At 44.2% G+C, this 19,111-nt stretch overlaps 1 protein-coding gene across 9 annotated transcripts in view; it reads right to left on the bottom strand.

The window, feature by feature from the left end:
- Positions 1 to 446: 446 nt before the first annotated feature.
- Positions 447 to 19,111, bottom strand: part of AKAP10 (A-kinase anchoring protein 10) — a 46,388-nt gene continuing 27,723 nt past the window's right edge. For 3 of the 9 annotated variants that reach the window (XM_061389799.1, XM_061389802.1, XM_061389804.1), the window contains 7 exons: positions 18,635 to 18,808; positions 16,757 to 16,866; positions 12,881 to 12,963; positions 9,912 to 9,964; positions 9,190 to 9,285; positions 7,053 to 7,169; positions 447 to 6,164 (listed from right to left, as the gene is read on the bottom strand). In XM_061389799.1, the coding sequence (XP_061245783.1) occupies positions 7,068 to 7,169; positions 9,190 to 9,285; positions 9,912 to 9,964; positions 12,881 to 12,963; positions 16,757 to 16,866; positions 18,635 to 18,808 (618 nt within the window). In that variant the 3' untranslated portion in view covers positions 447 to 6,164; positions 7,053 to 7,067. The other 6 variants (XR_009731141.1, XM_061389801.1, XM_061389800.1 and 3 more) reach the window with 6 other exon arrangements.

The following is a 19,111-nucleotide window of genomic DNA, read 5'->3' as shown; positions in this document are numbered from 1 at the left end:
AACAGCTCACTGACATCAGGTCGGGCAGAAAGGCCCTGACCCACTCGAGTTGGATGCTGTATGAGGATGTGCTCGGTGGGGATAAGGGAGAGGACTCAGGTGGACTGGATATCAGGGAGGGTCTTGGAGGAGGCTGGAGGAGTGAGACTTCAAAGTGGAAGGACTTCCCTGGGGACAGTGGTGGGGAGGTCATCTGCAGAGCCGTGGAGGACGAGCGTGAGATTGAAGGTCAAGGATTGCAAGGTCTCGTAGGCTAGGTCACCCAGGGCATTCAATGCTAAATACGAAATCTGGACTTTCTTCAGTAGACTACAGGGAGTTCATGAATCATATAAGTGATCCTACATTGAAGGCAAATCTTGGATTTTTATAAAGGAAAAAAAAATTTTTTTTAATTAAGGTATCAGAGTGTAAATCTTTTGGAATGTTGATGAGACAGTCAGATGTCTAGTTGTAACATCTAATTTATTTAGTTACATGTGCATATTTAAAATAACAGTATATACAAGAATACATTAGTACAAAATATTGCTTTTTTCCCATCTCACATTTCAAGTAACAACTTTATTCCCACTCTCCATGTGCACCTTGGACACTGAAGTCTTCATCCTGATAGAGCCACGGTTTCTGGAGGCACTCCTCCTAGGTTGCTGAGATGCAGCATAAGACACGTGCCTGACACTGGCCTTGGGAAGCCTGACCCAATCCAGCGGCAGGACAGTCCTCCGCAGCCCTCACTTGTCATGTCGTGCAGGCTTATCAACCTTAGAACAAAACCACTTGCTTATTGCTTCTGAATTTGCTCTTAGAAGCTGGTTTACAAAACCCACCACTAGTGACAGGGAGGGAACCCCCCTACAATCATTCACACCCTTCCCACGCACTTCCTTTAACCCATTCCCATGGGAGGGCCTGATTTGAGGTTGTTTGGGACTGAAATGTGAGGGGAAACCAGAGGTAGAGCAGTTGTAGGAGATGACAGTCTGATTGTGGGGGTGACTGGGAAGTAGTTCTTGGGGACAGGGCCAAAGAGTCCCAGATGGGGTCAGCATCCCAGGTGCCCTCGGCTTGGACAGCCGTCTAATGCTAAGGGATTTATGTGCTTGAGTGAGTAACGGGTCTCAAGTTACACTTCTGAGTAGTGTGGGCACTTTCGATCAGAGGGCATGAAAACATTCATTTCCCAATTTACAGGAAAGCTTCTGAGATTCTCAGCAGCAGCAATTGGGAATTCGCTAAAATGCAAAATCTCAGCACCCTCCCCTTCTGCCCCCCGCCACATGCATTAACCCAGAAATTCTGGGGTGGATCAGGGTAGGGGAAGCAATCCAATTGAACGTGTTCTCTAGGGGGCCCTGACGCACATGAAGTGTAAGATCACGGCTTTTCAGGTAATGGGCGGGATGTCTCGAATGGCTGCCTGGACTTGACTTGCGGCTCTGGAGGGGCCGCTTTCCTCCAAAGCCTGTCTCCCTGTTAATAACAAGAAAAAGGTGCGTGCTTAGAAGAGTATTTCATGGATTTCTTGGGAGAGCACCTGGCACGGGGCATTCCCAGTGCTGGTTAGTATGAAACCATCTCTAGAGGGGACCTCACAAGGGGCTGACCACCTCAGTGTCAGCCCAACAGTGAGACTTGCCAAGATCGGGGTTTTCATATCACGTTTGTAGTAACTTTACACTAGGGTCCTCATTTCTAGTTTATAAGGTTCACATCTCCCAGAGTTCTGCAGAGAGCCCCATGGGGCTGAAGCTGCTCCTAGGTCTACCCCAACAGGGCCTAACCTGGGGAGCCCCAGGGGTCAAGGTGCCCGACCCCTTGCTGTTAGCCAGGTGCTTAACACTTGAGAAACAATGGTGATGAGGGAACAGAGTTGCACACAGACAGCCCTCTGGGGGCTAGGAAGGGGGTTCAAAGGCAGGGGGGGGGGAACACACGTGAGGTCATGAACCCTGGTGACCTCTGCCAGGGCTCTGGGAGGAACCGGGGTTAAATCATCAGCTCAAAGGGCTGTCCTGGCTCTAAAACTCCAGCACCCGCTTCAAATGCACTTCTCACCTGTCTCCTTGTTGGAGTGGAATGGAAGCTCCAGTGGCCCAGAGGGTTTCACCCTACTCTGTGTCCCTGCACCGTCAACACTTGGTAGGCATTAAAGTACTTCTGCATGGGTGACCAGCAGCTCTGTCATTAAAAAAAACAAAGGGCTCTTTGCTAAGATGAGGGGCCCATGGGCTCAGGGCAGAGCTACACCTGATCTGGAGGCCTAGCTCCCACTGGCCCACGGGGTGCCAGCATGTGGGTTCTCATTGGGATGGAAGGAGAGGTCAGCTCAGGTCATTTTGGAGTGACCCATTTTGGAGTGAGCTGGAAAGCCACTTATCATGGACCCGGGTGTCAGGAAACACCACTACCACAACCCTCACTAGCTCCTTGGCAAATGCCAGTTCCCTCTGGCTGAATGCAAGCCACTCTTTCCTGGCACCTGCCCACCCACCGCTGAGGCTCAGTTGCTCTGCCTGGGCTCAAGAGCAACCCCCAGGGGCCAGCTGAGGAGGGCCCCGAGGCTGCACTGTCGTGCCCAGGGTGGTTTGCCAGCCACAGACTGGGTGGAGGGAGCTGATGAGGAGACACCTGGTGGTGTCAAGCTGAAGGCAGAAGAGGTCCAACCCTGAGTGACAGGCATCAGGCAGGCTTCCCTCCGTGCACAGGGACATCCTCTAGGCCTTTGCTCTCAAGGGTCCCTCAAGCCATTTCCTTGCCCCCTCACCCAACTCCGTGCAGGACGCAGCTCCCTACTCTGAGCCCAAGCAGAGCCCTCCTCAGCAGATGGCCCCGTAGGGCAACTATTCAGTCGGGCTCCTAAGCTGTAACCCTGAACATGCTGCTGGAATTAACCCCCATGTCCGGCTCCAACCAAAGGCCAGACTCTGTGCCCAGTACCAAGTGGTCAGCACTCACAAATTCTGTGATCAATCACTGCCCTCCCTCATTTGAAGCTTTTATTAGCTACTCACTAAACGGGCACTATTTTATGCCCTCTATTTCTGGGTTTTACTGTTCGTTGGTGCCAAAGAGGAAACGGAGTTTATCTTTCAGAAGGAGGTTTGGGAAGTGTCCAAGGACCCTAGTATAGGTGACCGTCCCTCAACAGGCAAAGCCCTGCCCTTTTCCAGGCCAGAGTAGCTTCTCCCTGGAAAAATACAGGGAGTGTCTTTTAGTTCTGTGAGTTTAGGATTCCACTTTAAGAGAATATACAAAATGACCAAGAAAGGTTTGCTGAAGAAAAATTCCCCAGAATTTAGTGGTATTTTGCAAACATGCTGATCACACACAATCATTAGTGATTAGAGCTATCTGGTAGTATTTTAGTCAAGGTCCTTTTGGTTGTGCATAAGAAAAACTCACTTCAGATTGATTTTTAAAAAGCCAAAATGCATTCTAAGGATACCTGAGGGATTGACGCAGTCCATGGCAAGGATGCAGGAAACCTTCACTGGCTTGATGGCTACAAGGCAGCAGCTCTCTCCCACGTGCTCTCATGTCTCTGTATTTTCTGCTTGTTCACATGGCGCCGGCTCAGGGTTCCTGACTTGTAAGTGCCCTGTGTGCACTATCACCCCAGACAGAGAGACTGGGACTTCTCCTTCCCCTTGCAAAATTTTTAGGATAAAGCATTTTCCTGGGCCTCTGTGGATCAGAAGATCAACCCTAGTCCAATAAACTGGTGTGTGGGGGAGGGGAGGTGAGCGGTCATTGTATATAAACACGGCCCCACAGCAGTGTCCTGAAAAGAGGTGCCCAGGATATCAGCAGGTTGCTTAGCTGTCAGTACTTAAATACAACAACAAAAACAAAGAAGTCTGTACTTGTCTGTTCCAAGTGACTCTCCCCTCCAAATTCTTACTGAACTAGCCAGAGCTTCAGAAATGTAAATACACTTTGTAATGTTCTACTGAATAATGAAACCCAAGCAAAAGAGGTTAAAACAGCTGCTCCCTGTTTTACTGCTCTCACTGGGCTTGGCTCATGCTTTTTATTTTCGTCACATCTTACACGAGTGATGAAAACGCATCCGATCAAAAAGGTACCCTTTCATAACGTCTTTTTTTCTTTTTAACAATGTGTATGGGTGTCAGCATGACATTAAAGCTGGATGTTCAGGGAAGCCTGTTTTGTGGGCACGCTGTACACAGCCTGGCTCTCAAGGCCAGACGACCCCTCCCATTCTGAGGAGTGCAGGAGCCTCAAGAGACAGAGCTTCAGGCCACACTTTCTATGTCCTACAGCAGGCGGGGCAGGAAAAGGCAGCCAGTCTCCAGCCTGCTATCCTTCTCTTTATAAGGGCCTCACAGCTACCGGCATCCCTACCGAGAAAGCACAGCACACACAGGTATAGGACTGGACAGCATCTTAATGGAAAGGACGCATGTCAACAGCCTAAAGCCTGACAGACATTGTTATTCCAAAACATGCAGAGGCGGCATGTCACCCAGAACCACAGTTTATTCTATGAACTTTATATTGCTTTTCTGTTATTTAAAGACTGAAGCAAAGTGACATGGATGGGAATATTCTGTTAAAAGAACAAAGTGAGTCAATCACAGCACAGGCAACTAATAATACTCGGGTCTATGCCACACGCTCCAAACACAGGGCTGAGTCCAGGAGTGGCTCTGTTCTGGGTTCTTGTAAAGCAAATGGAAATACTGGGAAGAATCAACACATTTCAATAGAGGAGCCATAAATGCCCTGAAAGCAGAAAGTTGACACAATTTTAAATATAATTCATATATATATATATTTTAAAATCAAACACAATTAAATAGAATATGGTTTAAGTACATGAACACTTGGCTTTAGAGGAATAACAGAGGTGGTACACAGTACCAAAACCCACACACAGCCTTTCTGCTTCATCTGTTGATGAAATGGCGTGCCTCTTGCACAGTCAGGTATTGCAGTGGAAGGAACTCTATTCATTCAAGACTTTCTCAAGGACAGAGGTGATTAATAATTATATATTTATATGTATTTATATATATATATATATTTTTTTTTTTTTTGCAAAGTCTGAGCAAAAGCAGTTAACACCTAAGAGAACGTTCTTCCCCCAACAGTCCGGGCGGCGAGGCTGTACTGGCAGCGCCCGCCATGGAGTGTGCTTACCACCAGGGTGGCTCCGCTGAAGGCAGTGTGGCCCAGACCCTGAGGCCAATGGAGTGGAACTGCAGCGAGGGGCCTCTCATGACCATGGACGAATGAGAAAGGCCACGAGCTGCACACTGCCGGCGCAGCAAAGATGGGCGGCGGGGGTCAGAGATGAGGGCCTTTCTCCCCCACCCCTGCCCGCCCACACCCCTGCCCACCATCTGCTTTAAAAAAGTGTACAACTGGGAAAACTGGAGTGACAGTTGTTGCAAATTCCTTTCCTTGTGTGCTGTGAGGGGAGGGATGTCTCCAGAGCACAGAAGTTGGAGGAGCAGGGCCTGATGCTCACAGTGCAGAGGGTGGCCCCTCCGGCAGAGGAGCTGATTTACATGTACTGCATCCCGGGAGCAATTAAAATGTGAAAATGGCAAACTGCCACCAAAGGGAAGGACAATGTCACAACTTGACCCGTGACCTCTCATCTTCCTTCCAGATGAACACCTGTGTGCAGGCCCTATTCCCAGGAAGGAAAGCCATCTGCCGGCACTGCTCTGCCTGGCTGGGGCCAGGCTGACTCACCTGTTTGTGTAGGAGATGGAGCAAAGCACCCCAGGCATCCGCCTCATGCTGCTGCTGGGGTGGGAGATCGCCACAGTGGCGCATCAAACACCAGCTCCACGCCCACCCGCCTCCCATGGCACCTGGCCCTGAAGATCCCCATGGGCTAAATTCTTCTGTGGATGGGTTATTGCCATTGGAAAACGATTAATCTCTAGTAGTGTAAACAGTGCCCTTTGGTCTCTCTGACTGTCACTGTGCGATCATCTGGGTGGCAGGGCGTCTACGAGCCGCTCTCCGTGGTGGAAGTCTGGGATTGTCTGCCCTTCTTTCCTGGGAACGACAGTGAGAAGAAATACAGTGCTGTTTTCATTGGCTGCGGTGAGGAATCCACCAAAGGAAAAAAGTTTTCTTATTTTCCAAAAGCAGATTTCCTTGATCTCAGGTCTGAGTCATATCTGAAAAAAGGAAGGAAAAGACAAAGGTAAGGTACATTTCTACAACCAGGGACACACTACTGTCACAAGGCAGAAGGGGACGCAGCGCTGAGTGAGTGCCTCCCGCATACCAGGTACTGTGCTCCACCTCAGGACCCTACTACAATCACCTCCATTTACAGCAGAGCCAGTGGAAGGCTGAAGATGCCAAGTGGCCCACCCGAAGGTGACGTGATGAGGACTGAGAACCAGACTTGCTTTTTTATCTTTCCTTCTAGATAACTCCGATATTAGAGTGAAATATCTACTTTTTGACAAATAATTCTGTTTCTAGGAACTAACTCCACAGCACACTCTTAAGAGGCGACAAAGACTTTCATACACTATTCATTAAAGCATTGTTTTGTGACAGGGAACAATCCCAGACAACCAAATGACCATCTGCTGGGGATTCACGAGATGGAGACAGAGCCATAACATGGAATTCTCCAGAGCTTCTAGCAAGAAAACAGAGACTTGTGATATTCTGGCTGCCTGAGACCGAGCTTCTGAAGCTGAGTCCACCTTCTCACTGCACTGACAAGGAAACAAACATCACAGAAGACATGGTCCTCACTATCTGTGAGATGGGACATACACACACGAAATAAGTCAGTAATGCTGTGAGTTTAAATGCTCAAGTGCTTTCTACAGACAAATGCAGGGCAGCCGATTCAAAGCAGGGAGATATCCACACGGGTTAAGGAGAAGCTGTGACCTCGTCTGTCAGGGCAGGACTTTCACATTCACATAGTCATGGACTGAGAATGACAGGGGATCTGAGGAGATTTTGTCCAACTTCTCTGATCTGCTGATAAGGAAATGAAGGGACCAGAAAGCAGCAACTCGCACAAGGTCACACATACTGACCGAGAATGGACGGTGCTAGGTCTGCTGGCCCAGTGCTTTGACCACACCAATACGCTGCAGGATTGTCATCTCGGCCAACCAAAAAGAAGGCCAAGTAAGGTTAAAAGCAAAGTATACCTGCAGATTTAGACATGAAAAGCACACATGGTAATACAATCTGAACACACAACAATGAAAAGCCTTAAGTTGAAAATCTGCTTTCCAAAATGGTTTCTAAAGAACAGTTTCATACTGTGGAATATTTGATCATCAACATGGTAATGGGGGATCACAGAAACAATCATCTTGCACTTCTTTCTACACCTTTATCTTGCTCTTTGCTATTTTGGGTTTGACTAAGCCGGTGAGGATAAATATAAGTACAAATTATCACCTTTACACAGAAAAGAGGACAGTCTGCAAAAGTGAGCAGAGCTTTGGTCCGAATCAGCTCAGTGAAAAGTTCAAAATTACAACAAGCTCTGATAACAACAGTTCTTAGAGTAAAAAGCTGCAAGGAACGGGTGATGCTGGATCCACATCTCAATTCCTGCCTCCAAACTATGGAGGGTTACAGGGGACATCACGTGAACAGAGGTAGCTTGGGTTCCTAACTCCTGCTAACGTGGGTGACGCAGAGCAGTTTAATGCCATCATCAGGAGTCTGAGCAGAAGTTCTCCTGTCACGTGAAGTCCTCCTGAGTGAACTCAGGTTACAGAATGCAAAGCTAGAAGAACACTGGGAGTCTTTTCTTGAAGAAAACACCAAGGGGCTAAGCGGCTCTCTCCAACTTGCTGGGTTATCTGTGGGGCTCTTGCAGGGACAGCTGGTGAAGCTACAGAAAGACAGGTTGAGGCAAGTCAGAATCTCCTAAGGATTACTGTTGGTGACATCCAGGTAAAGATGGGCAGAGAGATCACACCCATTCTATTCACACCTTCCTAAAACAGTGCTTGAGAGAACCCAAAGTACAAAACCAAATTCACATGAATGGGGAAAGTGAGAGAAGAGGCAACAGCAGTAAAATGGAAGGAAATGGATGCATGTACATGACTGAGCAGACCCCCTCCCCTCAAAGTAACTGATACTCACTTTTATTTCCTTCTTTCTGCTTTCTCTGGGTTTCATTTACTCATTTTCTAGTTTAAGACAGAAGACTGACTTTTCCTCATCTAGTATTAACATTTAATGCTACAAATCTGCCTGTAAGAATGGCTTCAGCAGTTCCCCACAAGCTTGGCCATCCCCCAAGAATGGTGAGGCACTATTTCCAGGGCCCCTGCAGATACCAGCAAGCTGAGAATGCTCGAGCCCCTGACATAGTGTGGGGTGTAGTACTTCCATATAACCCAAACACCTCATCCTGAGTACCTGAAATCACCTCTCGCTTACTTATAATTACCTAATACAATGTAAATACCACATAAATAGTTGCTGGACACGGCAAATCAAGTTCTGCTTTTTGGAGCTTTCTGGAAAATTTTTTTCTAGAAATATATTTTTGATTCATGATTGGCTGAACCATGGATGTGAACCTTTAGATGTGGAGCCCATGAATAGGGAGGGCAGACTCCACTATGCTGTATTTTCAGCCCAAAGCATTTTCTAATTTCCCTTTGGATTTCTTCATTGGCTACTCCTAGCCCCAGGTTCCAGAACTGTCCAGCCTACTGATTTCTAGCAGTTCTTTCCTACAATGGGCATTTTTACCCTACTGTGTAGAGACCAGTACTTGGCCAAGGCCTTGTAAGGACCTCTCTAAATATCTCTGGAGCCTCTTTTCTGTGCAGGCCTTTCTTTTTCCAATACCTTGTCCTATGAGTTCCAGTCACCTTGGGCTCTCTGAACTTCAATTTCTGACTCTTCAACTCAGTTAAGACAATGAACTCGCTAGGCTTCCTCCTCCCTGCACGTTGAAAACTGCTTTGGGGAAGTGAACCAGGTATTACCTCAGTGTTACCCTTCTTGCAGGGGCTACAGCTGTCTACTGCCCGTTGCCCTAGTATCTGGAAATAGTCATTTCATTCAGTTAGCCAGTTTTCCGGTTGTTTATCATGAGAGGGCAATTCCTAAAGGCAGGAGCAGAAGTCCCCCTATGTCCTGCACCCTTGTATCTAGATCTAATTCTCTTTTGTTTCATGCAGGCTGGGTCCTTACCTTTGTGGACTTCTCTAACGGCTGATCACACTGGGCCTGCTGCATCACATCACTGACTATCATTTTAGCAATCTTCCAAGCTAGCTCCTCCTGGGCCTAAAAAAGTAATTAAATTGTTGATAACAGTTATTTGCTAGAAGAATCAACAAACATTAGTGTTCTAAACACAACTGCATATACATATCATTTCTATGTATTTGGAAAGAAGCACATTCCTATTTATCACAGGACCCAGGCCACCCTCTGGTTTTGGTATATTTACATATGATTCACTGGCCCCTCAGAGTCAGCTACAGGCTAGCCAACAGCATGACTAGTTTCATGTTAGATGGTCAAAATCAAACATTTTTCTTCTTCCACTCTCGTCTTTCAATATACCTAACTATCCAAAAAAGCAAACCTCTATTTCTGAAAGTGTACCTGACAGTGAGGAAGGAAACGTTTGAGTTCTGTTGTGGCACTGATCACTGATGTCTGCTGACTGATAGGAACCTGACTGATTGACTGTTTTCCGTGGTCAGAGTCTTTGGACAGAGGACCACCGCCCCCAGGCAACTGTGAGATCTTGGAAGGGCCACCCCTTCCTGTCACCTCTGAGACAAGGAAACAATAAGGTGCCGTGCTGCTTAAGCAAGAAATAAGGAGAGAGAAAGCCTGAAACCTTACTTGGAATAAATGCCCCTGATAAGACAGAATCTTTTTACACTAAAAGCAGAATTTACCTCATCAGTATTTCCTTGCACCCATTTCTTCATAGCTTGAGAGAACATGGATCCTAGTAAACAAAGCCAAAGTTGAATGCAGACCTCATGCATAATTTTGCATTAAAAAAGATTATTAAAAGCCATTTCCCAGTTTTTAAAAGATAAACTTTAAAATTTTTTTAAAAAATCATTTATTTTTGGCTGCGCTGGGCCTTCGTTGCTGCATGGGCTTTTCTCTAGTTGCAGCGAGTGGGGGCTACTCGCTAGTTGTAGCGCTTCTCACTGTGGCGGCTTCTCTTGTTGCAGAGCACGGGGTCTAGGGTATGCGTGCTTCAGTAGTTATGGCACATGGGCTCAACAGTTGTGGCTCCTGGGCTCCAGAGCAAGGCTCAGCAGTTGTGGCACACAGGCTCAGTTGCTCCGCAGCATATGGGGTCTTCCCAAACTAGGGATCAAACCCACGTCTCCTACATTGGCAGGCAGATTCTTTACCACGGAGCTACCAGGGAAGCCCCAAAAGATTTTTTTTTAAAAAGAGAGAGATATATATATATATATTTTTTTTTTTTGTACAACCTCACTCCCAAATTAAGGCATATAACCATTAACAAAAACTGATTATATTGTTCCCATAAGAGAATATTTAACTTGCAAATATTATGGCTTGAAAAAACTTGGAAAAGCTATTTTAGAGCTTGAGGTTTTTCTTCTGTTCTCAACTAAAGAACTAAAGAAACTATCAACCAGTGTTAAAATTTGCAGTAAACATTCAAAGATCAAATAAAACCAGGACCAGGATCTGGCCTTGAGGGCAGAATCTAGCAATACATCAGGAGGTACAATCCACTGACAGGTGGATGGACATAAATCTTTCAAGACCAGCTCCTCTACAAAAGGGTTTCCAGTGCAGATGCCGCTGCTACATGTTGGATCTCTGGTCTGCGAATTCGCTGGTAAGATCAGCATTTTAAACAGCCAGGCTCTGTCCAGGCTGTAACAACTTCCTAGGAGACACACAGCCTCTTCACACTGCTACTGCTACTGCTAAGTCACTTCAGTTGTGTCCGACTCTGTGCGACCCCATAGACAGCAGCCCACCAGGCTCCGCCGTCCCTGGGATTCTCCAGGCAAGAATAGTGGAGTGGGTTGCCATTTCCTTCTCCAATGCAGGAAAGTGAAAAGTGAAAGTGAAGTCGCTCAGTCGTGTCCGACTCTTAGCGACCCCATGGACTGCAGCCCACCAGGCTCCTCCATCCATGGAATTTTCCAGGCAAGAGTACTGCAGTGGGGTGCCATTGCCTTCTCCGACATCTGTACTTAATACGCTGAGGCACCACCGAGGAAAGAGGGTAGCTTCTATTTCCATGAGTTAAACACACAGCTTATCCTTTCATGAATACAAACGGGCTCACATTCTAACTCTGCCTTAAACCAAGTGGCTGGCAGACTGTTTCTCAGGCAAGATCCTGATTAGTTCAATGACTGGGTAGTCTATAGTAAACTGTAGCATTCATGAAAAATACAAAACCTGGACCACTTCCCCTTAATACTTTGTATTACTAGCCAGAAGTCGAAATACTGGTCTTGTTAAACTTTATGGCCAGGCACAGTCAATATTACATGGCCACAACATTACATGTTCTGCCTAAAGTCTCAAACGGCTGTTGAACCCACTGAATTTCTTGGCGCTCAGCTCTTTCTCCAGGCTATTGACAGCCTCTACTTGCTAAGGTGTCCCCCTCTTCTAGCAGCACCTCCCCCGCTCCATAGGAGCTTCTTCAGGATCCCGTTGTTTCCTCACCACTTTCTCTGGGGTATCTCATCCCCTCCTTGGCTTCAACTTCCTTCAAAATGCAAATAACTCAAAAATTTGTTCTTGGGTGTCATACCAATACTTAACTTAAAAATTGTCCTAAGACATTTCAAACTTAACCTGCTCCAAGTCGAGCTCTTCTCTCATATACTCTTTTTTTTGTAGCCTTCATCTCAGACATTAATTTAATCTTCCATTGAAAATCATCATCATAATGTTTTATCTAGAGAACCCATGTTAAAACCTCATCTGCCTTCCTCATTTACTCTCCCCGTGAATCTGTAACCAAATTCCACGGTGGATGTAGTCTCCTGAATTTCCTCTGTAAGTGTTATAAATCTGACCTAATTCCTGCTACCACTACCTACCCTGAAATCCTCCTTTCCTTCTACCTACGTTACCAGTGAATCCTACTCCCTGAGTAGCCTCTCTGACACCAGACTCTCCCCAACTGCACTTTATTCCCAGACTATGGCAGAAAGAAGCATCTCACTGCACTCTGCTAGAAATCCCTGCGGCCCAGAAGACAGGACCACAGGCTTCCTAAGAAACACACGAGGGCACTCACAGGGCACACACAGCTCCATCTTCCGCCAGTGCACCGCCACTGCAGGGACCACCCGCCCACAACATCCCTTACAATTCCTTCTTGTTATACTTTCTCCTAGATGGTGTGAAGGTGACTATTAAAATTACCTTGCTTGACCTGAAAGTAAGGTTCCCACATTCTCAGAAGCTTCTGAGATACAGCCACCTTAAAATGTGGCCCTTCCTTCTGTGCTCTATCATCAGGGCTTTAAAATCCAAAATAAAACTATAGGTTGGCAAATGACAAACACTCTCTGCAGCTACCCTCGGCAAGGAGAGGAAGGGAGAGGAAGCAGAGCTGAACTGCAAACAACTGCTGTCAGCACAGTATTCTGAGCCATTGTTTCATGCAGATGTGCCTTCTGTAATGGGAAAGCAAGTTCAGTAACTTCTGATTCAGAGACAGAGACTGTGTGGAGACCTGACTACACCAAGCCCCTGGACTCACTCCTGACTATAAACACAAGGTTAAAGACATGATAGCTATTTTGTAAAATAAACAGTTTAAATCTTCAACAACCCTTCACTTACAGGCAATGACTAACCTGAGTAAAGGCGCGATACAATGTATAAAAACACCACAAACCTTTTGATTTCTTTACATCAGGTTCAGGCTCAGATTCTCGGATGAACTGACCCAAGTCACTAACTCTTCCAAACGTCATCTTCCTAAATAAGTATGAAAAGAACACAATGTCTAACAGTCCATTTGAAATTAAGAAAAAAAATTAAATTTAAACATCTTATCTAGATCTAGAGAACGAGAAATACAATTTATACCTATCCATTTTACTTAGAGTGGGACTTATCTCAAAAAGAATTGTCCCCCACAGAAAGCAAACTTTCTCTAACCTATTAATACCAAAACCCAGTTAATACCAATAACCCCTTAATACCAATAACCATCAATGCCAAATAGTAACATAACACACTATGAAATATTTAGCAACAGTTATGAGCTATAATTAACATTATTTATGGAATAGCACAATACAGTTAAGATGAGGTAAATATGTGTAGACTAACATAGAAAAATCTCCAAACTCACTATTAATGAAAGTACAAGACAGAAATGGAGTGTAATTTCAATCACTTAAACATAAGCCAACAAAAAGATACACTATAACGTAACAGTGATTATCCTGAGAAGGGGAGAAAACAGGCACTGGTTTGTAATCAAAGGGCACAGAAGCCTTATTTGTAAATTTCATTTTTGGAAGAAGAGATCAATATATTTGTATTAGTTAAACTTATTTAAAAGAAGAAAATTTTGTAATGCCTATATATTATTTCATCTCAGGTAAAGTGGATCTTATTCTAGAAACAGCCTTCCTAATAAGTCAGTTAATATATGGGTGCCAATACACCGACTGCTACAGATTTGTTTGCCTTTAGAAAAACTTCAGGAAGATGCTAGAACCATTAAACTAAAACAAACACTAAAATCTATCTCTAAAGATAGAGGAAAAAAATCATTATTTCTCTCACACAAAGAAGACCTTCACAACCCAGATAATCACGATGGTGTGATCACTGACCTAGAGCCAGACATCCTGGAATGTGAAGTCAAGTGGGCCTTAGAAAGCATCACTACAAACAAAGCTAGTGAAGGTGATGGAATTCCAGTTGAGCTATTCCAAATCCTGAAAGATGATGCTGTGAAAGTGCTGCACTCAATATGCCAGCAATTTTGGAAAACTCAGCAGTGGCCACAGGACTGGAAAAGGTCAGTTTTCATTCCAATCCCAAAGAAAGGCAATGCCAAAGAATGCTCAAACTACTGCACAATTGCACTCATCTCACACGATAGTAAAGTAATGCTCAAAATTCTCCAAGCCAGGCTTCAGCAATATGTGAACTGTGAACTTCCTGATGTTCAAGTTGGTTTTAGAAAAGGCAGAGGAACCAGAGATCAAATTGCCAACATCCGCTGGATCATGGAAAAAGCAAGAGAGTTCCAGAAAAGCATCTATTTCTGCTTTATTGACTATGCCAAAGCCTTTGACTGTGTGGATCACAATAAACTGTGGAAAATTCTGAAAGAGATGGGAATACCAGACCACCTGATCTGCCTCTTGAGAAATTTGTATGCAGGTCAGGAAGCAACAGTTAGAACTGGACATGGAACAACAGACTGGTTCCAAATAGGAAAAGGAGTTCGTCAAGGCTGTATACTGTCACCGTGTTTATTTAACTTATATGCAGAGTACATCATGAGAAACGCTGGACTGGAAGAAACACAAGCTGGAATCAAGACTGCCGGGAGAAATATCAATAACCTCAGATATGCAGATGACACCACCCTTATGGCAGAAAGTGAAGAGGAACTCAAAAGCCTCTTGATGAAAGTGAAGTGGAGAGTGAAAAAGTTGGCTTAAAGCTCAACATTCAGAAAATGAAGATCATGGCACCGGTCCCAGCACTTCATGGGAAATAGATGGGGAAACAGTGGAAACAGTGTCAGACTTTATTTTTCTGGGCTACAGAAAATCACTACACTGTAAAAATCACTACAGATGGTGACTGCAGCCATGAAATTAAAAGACGCTTACTCCTTGGAAGGAAAGTTATGACCAACCTAGATAGCATATTCAAAAGCAGAGACATTACTTTGCCAACAAAGGTCCGTCTAGTCAAGGCTATGGTTTTTCCTGTGGTCATGTATGGGTGTGAGAGTTGGACTGTGAAGAAGGCTGAGTGCCGAAGAATTGATGCTTTTGAACTGTGGTGTTGGAGAAGACTCTTGAGAGTCCCTTGGACTGCAAGGAGATCTACCAGTCCACTCTGAAGGAGATCAGCCCTGGGATTTCTTTGGAAGGAATGATGCTAAAGCTGAAACTCCAGTACTTTGGCCACCTCATGTGAAGAGTTGACTCATTGGAAAAGACTGATGATGGGAGGGATTGGGGGCAGGAGGAGAAGGGGACGACAGAGGATGAGATGGCTGGATGGCATCACTGACTCGATGGACCTGAGTCTGAGTGAACTCCGGGGGTTGGTGATGGACAGGGAGGCCTGGTGTGCTGTGATTCATGGTGTCACAAAGAGTCGGACATGACTGAGCGACTGATTTGATCTGATCTGATACATATATTTATTTTACAAATTTAAATTTTATAAATTAACATATTTATTTTACATACAAGAAACACTATAGAAATAAAACATCTTGCAATTGACAGTCTTTCTTAAGGTCTGAAATAAATGAACCAATCATTCCTTAAGAATAAACAGCATCTTTGGGAATTAACTCATTTAGCATTATTCTCTACCATTTCCTGAAAGAAGAAATAAAGATTGCTACAACACTGACGCAGCTGAAGACTGAGTCGCCAAAATAACCTTCTATTTACTTCAAAGCATTTTCGGGACTCCTTGGTCTCCCAACTATCACTTTACTTTCTGGAAAAAGCAATTAAGCATGTTGAAATCCCCTTTCATGGTACTGCCAGGACTGGGGTGGGGTAATCATCCATGCCTTTACACAGGTTTCTGTGTTTTCAATCCATCTTTAGGGAAGAGGAAGTGATATTATGATTTGATCTGTGGTAAAGATTGAGATCACTGCCTTTCTGTTTTAGGATAAAATAAACAACCAAGTTAACTGCAAAATACAAAGGAATCATTCTATTCCGTTTCCCCAAATACAGCTGGTTCCCCATATCTGCAGGTTCCAGATCTACAGACTCAATCAATGACCGATTGAAAATATTCAGAGAAAAAAAAATCTAGAAAGTTTCAAATAGCAAGACTTGAATTTCCTGTGCACTGGCAACTATTTACACAGCATTTACATTGTATTTACAACTACTTACAAAAAATTGACGTTCTGTTAGATATTATAAGTAATCAAGAGATGATTTATACGGGTTTAAAATATCAGGCCATTTCATACAAGGCACTCGAGCATCCTCAGACTCTGGTGTCTGAGGGGGTCCTGCAATCCCCTTCAGTTACTGACGGCCAATGGTACAGTATGTACCAATGGACAATGGTATAGTCCATGATAAATGCTTCAGCGTCTTTGTAGTTTAAAACAGAGACTTCAAAATAGCTAACATAGGAATCAAATGAAACATGGACAAGACAGCCTAGCACACATTATGTAAACATGACATGCATCAGTGTCATACACAGCGGTGGAATGAGGATGGCAATGGAATCCACTGAGCGCTCACTGCTATCAGGCAATGTTTTCAATGCTTTTCACGTACTATCTCATTTAACCCCCTCACCAACCCAACGAAGCAGGACTCATTCTCGTTTCACGGATGAAAAACTGGAGAGCATTAGGCAGCTTGCCATCAGCAGTTGAGCCAAGATTAAGCCCAGGAAGTCACTCCTGAGCCTTCACCCTCAACTGCACTCTACTGAACTACATGTAAAAGGGGAGGGCATAGATGAGACAGTGGAAACAACTTTACATTTTAAATTAAAAAAATTTTTTTTAAAAGATGCTTACCCTGCATATGTCCGTTGATACAAAGATTCTGGATCCAGACTTGCAGCATCTACAATTATCGCTTCATCAAAATTTTTCAGAATCTTAACACTGGCTTTTTTCACACTGGACTACAACAGAAATTGTGAAATTAGTGTATGTTATTCAGGAGTCCAGTCAGTCCTGGGTTTGGAATGACAGATTTATACAATATCTTCAGTGTTTAAAACACACACACTTTCCACTAAATCCTGTCACGAATGAGATGCTTAAAAGCAATGATCCTAAGACTCAAACATAAGTGCAGGAGCTAAGCACAATACCGATGCATATGACGTGTGCATCCATAGGCCACATGTGTTTTCCCTAAGGAATCGAGTTCCAGCAACTGAGCTTATGTTCTCAACTGTGTAAAGCTCCTTTCTTTCATGCAGATGTATCTTGGCTGATAAATCTAAAGTCCAACTTTCATGGGATCAAAATGAATGCTTTTGATTCTTAGTGTGGCCATGTGACAAAACAGATGGAGGAAACTTGCTAAGATGATAGTATTTTACCTCCCACTCCTCATGCCCACAAAGAAAGCAAGAGAGAACTGGTACTTCTATGAAATAGAGGCATGGGTTGACCCAGTGACTCCACTTCTAAAATTCAATCATAAATAATTTATACAAAATGACTTATATACAAGATTATTTGTTGCAGCATTGTTTAAAGTAACAACAGATTGATCTGTGGAGTTAAAGTCCTCCTTCCCTATCAGAATCCTGACTAGCTTCTTCGTAGACATGGACAAGCTAATCCTAAAATTCATATGGAACTGCAAGAGACCTCAAACCATCAAAACAATCTTGAGAAAGAAGAACTAAGTTGGAGGACTCTGATTTCCCAATTTCACAACTTATTACAAAGGAACAGTAATCAAGACTGAGTTAAACAGTCATCATTTGACCCAGCCATCCTACTCCTAGGTATGTACACCAGAGAAATGAAAACATACATCCACACAAAAGCTGTACAGCAGCGTGATTCCTAACAGCCAAAACAATAACCCCGACGTCCACAAGCTGAGGAGTGAACAAAACGTGGTGTCTCTACGATGGAGCAGCACTTGGCCATAAGAAGAACAAAGTTCTAACACATGCTAAAACCACAGATGAACCTCGAAAAAGAAGCCAGCCACAAAGACAACGTATCACAAGGTTCCACTTACATGAGACATCTGGAACAGGCAAATCTATAGGGACAGAAAGTCAACTAGCAGTCACCTAGGGCTGGAGGAACGAGGACTTGGAGGGCGAGAGTTAAAGGGTACAGGCCTCCTTTCTTGGGTGAAAAAATGTTCTATAACTAATTGTGGTCAGAGTTAAGCAACTCTATAAATATACTACAAAACCACTGAATTATACAGTGTAAATGGATAAACTGTACGGTATGTGAAGTATATCTCAATAAGGTTGTACGAAAAAAGAAAGAAAAGAGGAGGACAGTGGCAGGAAGGGGACAAGAGTGTCTGACAACCTGGTAAGGTGCTCTCTTTCTTGATCTAGATGCTGGTCACATGGGTTAGGTTTGCTTATCTAAATTCTTCGAGCTCTACATGATTATGAAATGTAGACTCTTCTGAAACATATTATTATACTTCAACCAAAAATGTAAAAATACTTTTTATGGTTAGCACCTAGACCTTTGTGTCTAAACAAAAACAGCATTCTACTGGCTTGGCCAAAAAGTTAATTCGGGTTTGTCAATCGTCAGAAAGATTTTGGTTAGAATATCTAGTAAGTAGGCTAATTTTATCTCTCCTTGTTTCTTCCACAACCTAAAGCATATAAACGGGGTCTATAATGCTAGAATCTGAGTGAAAAGATCCTAATGGCTGGGCACACGGGTTACTACCTGAGAGGTGGCGCTGTCGGCAGCCCCAGGGTGGGAGTCGTCAGGAGGACCCATAGAGCCTGGAGCCGTCAGCGAGCCACTCCCTCCCAGGAACTCGTCTCCTCGAACCGAGTGGATGAGATCGTTCAAGTATTTATAATACAGATTGCTGGACAAAAAGCCAGGCAAAAAGACCTGAAAGAGAAGACACCTTGTTAATGCTACCAGTTTATAGGCCCCCCCCGGAAAACTAGCCGTGAAACTACTGAATCTGGACTTCCTAGTGACCAGGGAGCGAATGTAATTTGAAATTAGATTTTTCTGGTTTGTTACAAATACTGAAGTCTTCGTGTATATGTTGATTTTGACTTCTGGACGTATTTCTTTAAGATAATTTACCAGGAGTGTGACTACTGAGTTCAACTCATGAAAACTTCGGCTTTGATAAATCCTAAGGATAATCACTAGCAGTATTATCAAGGCATCTATTCTGACACA

Source organism: Bos javanicus, chromosome 19 (assembly GCF_032452875.1).
Source record: "Bos javanicus breed banteng chromosome 19, ARS-OSU_banteng_1.0, whole genome shotgun sequence".
NCBI lineage: Eukaryota > Metazoa > Chordata > Mammalia > Artiodactyla > Bovidae > Bos > Bos javanicus.
Note: the sequence above shows the minus strand (reverse complement) of the source record. Positions and strands in the feature narration are given on the sequence as shown.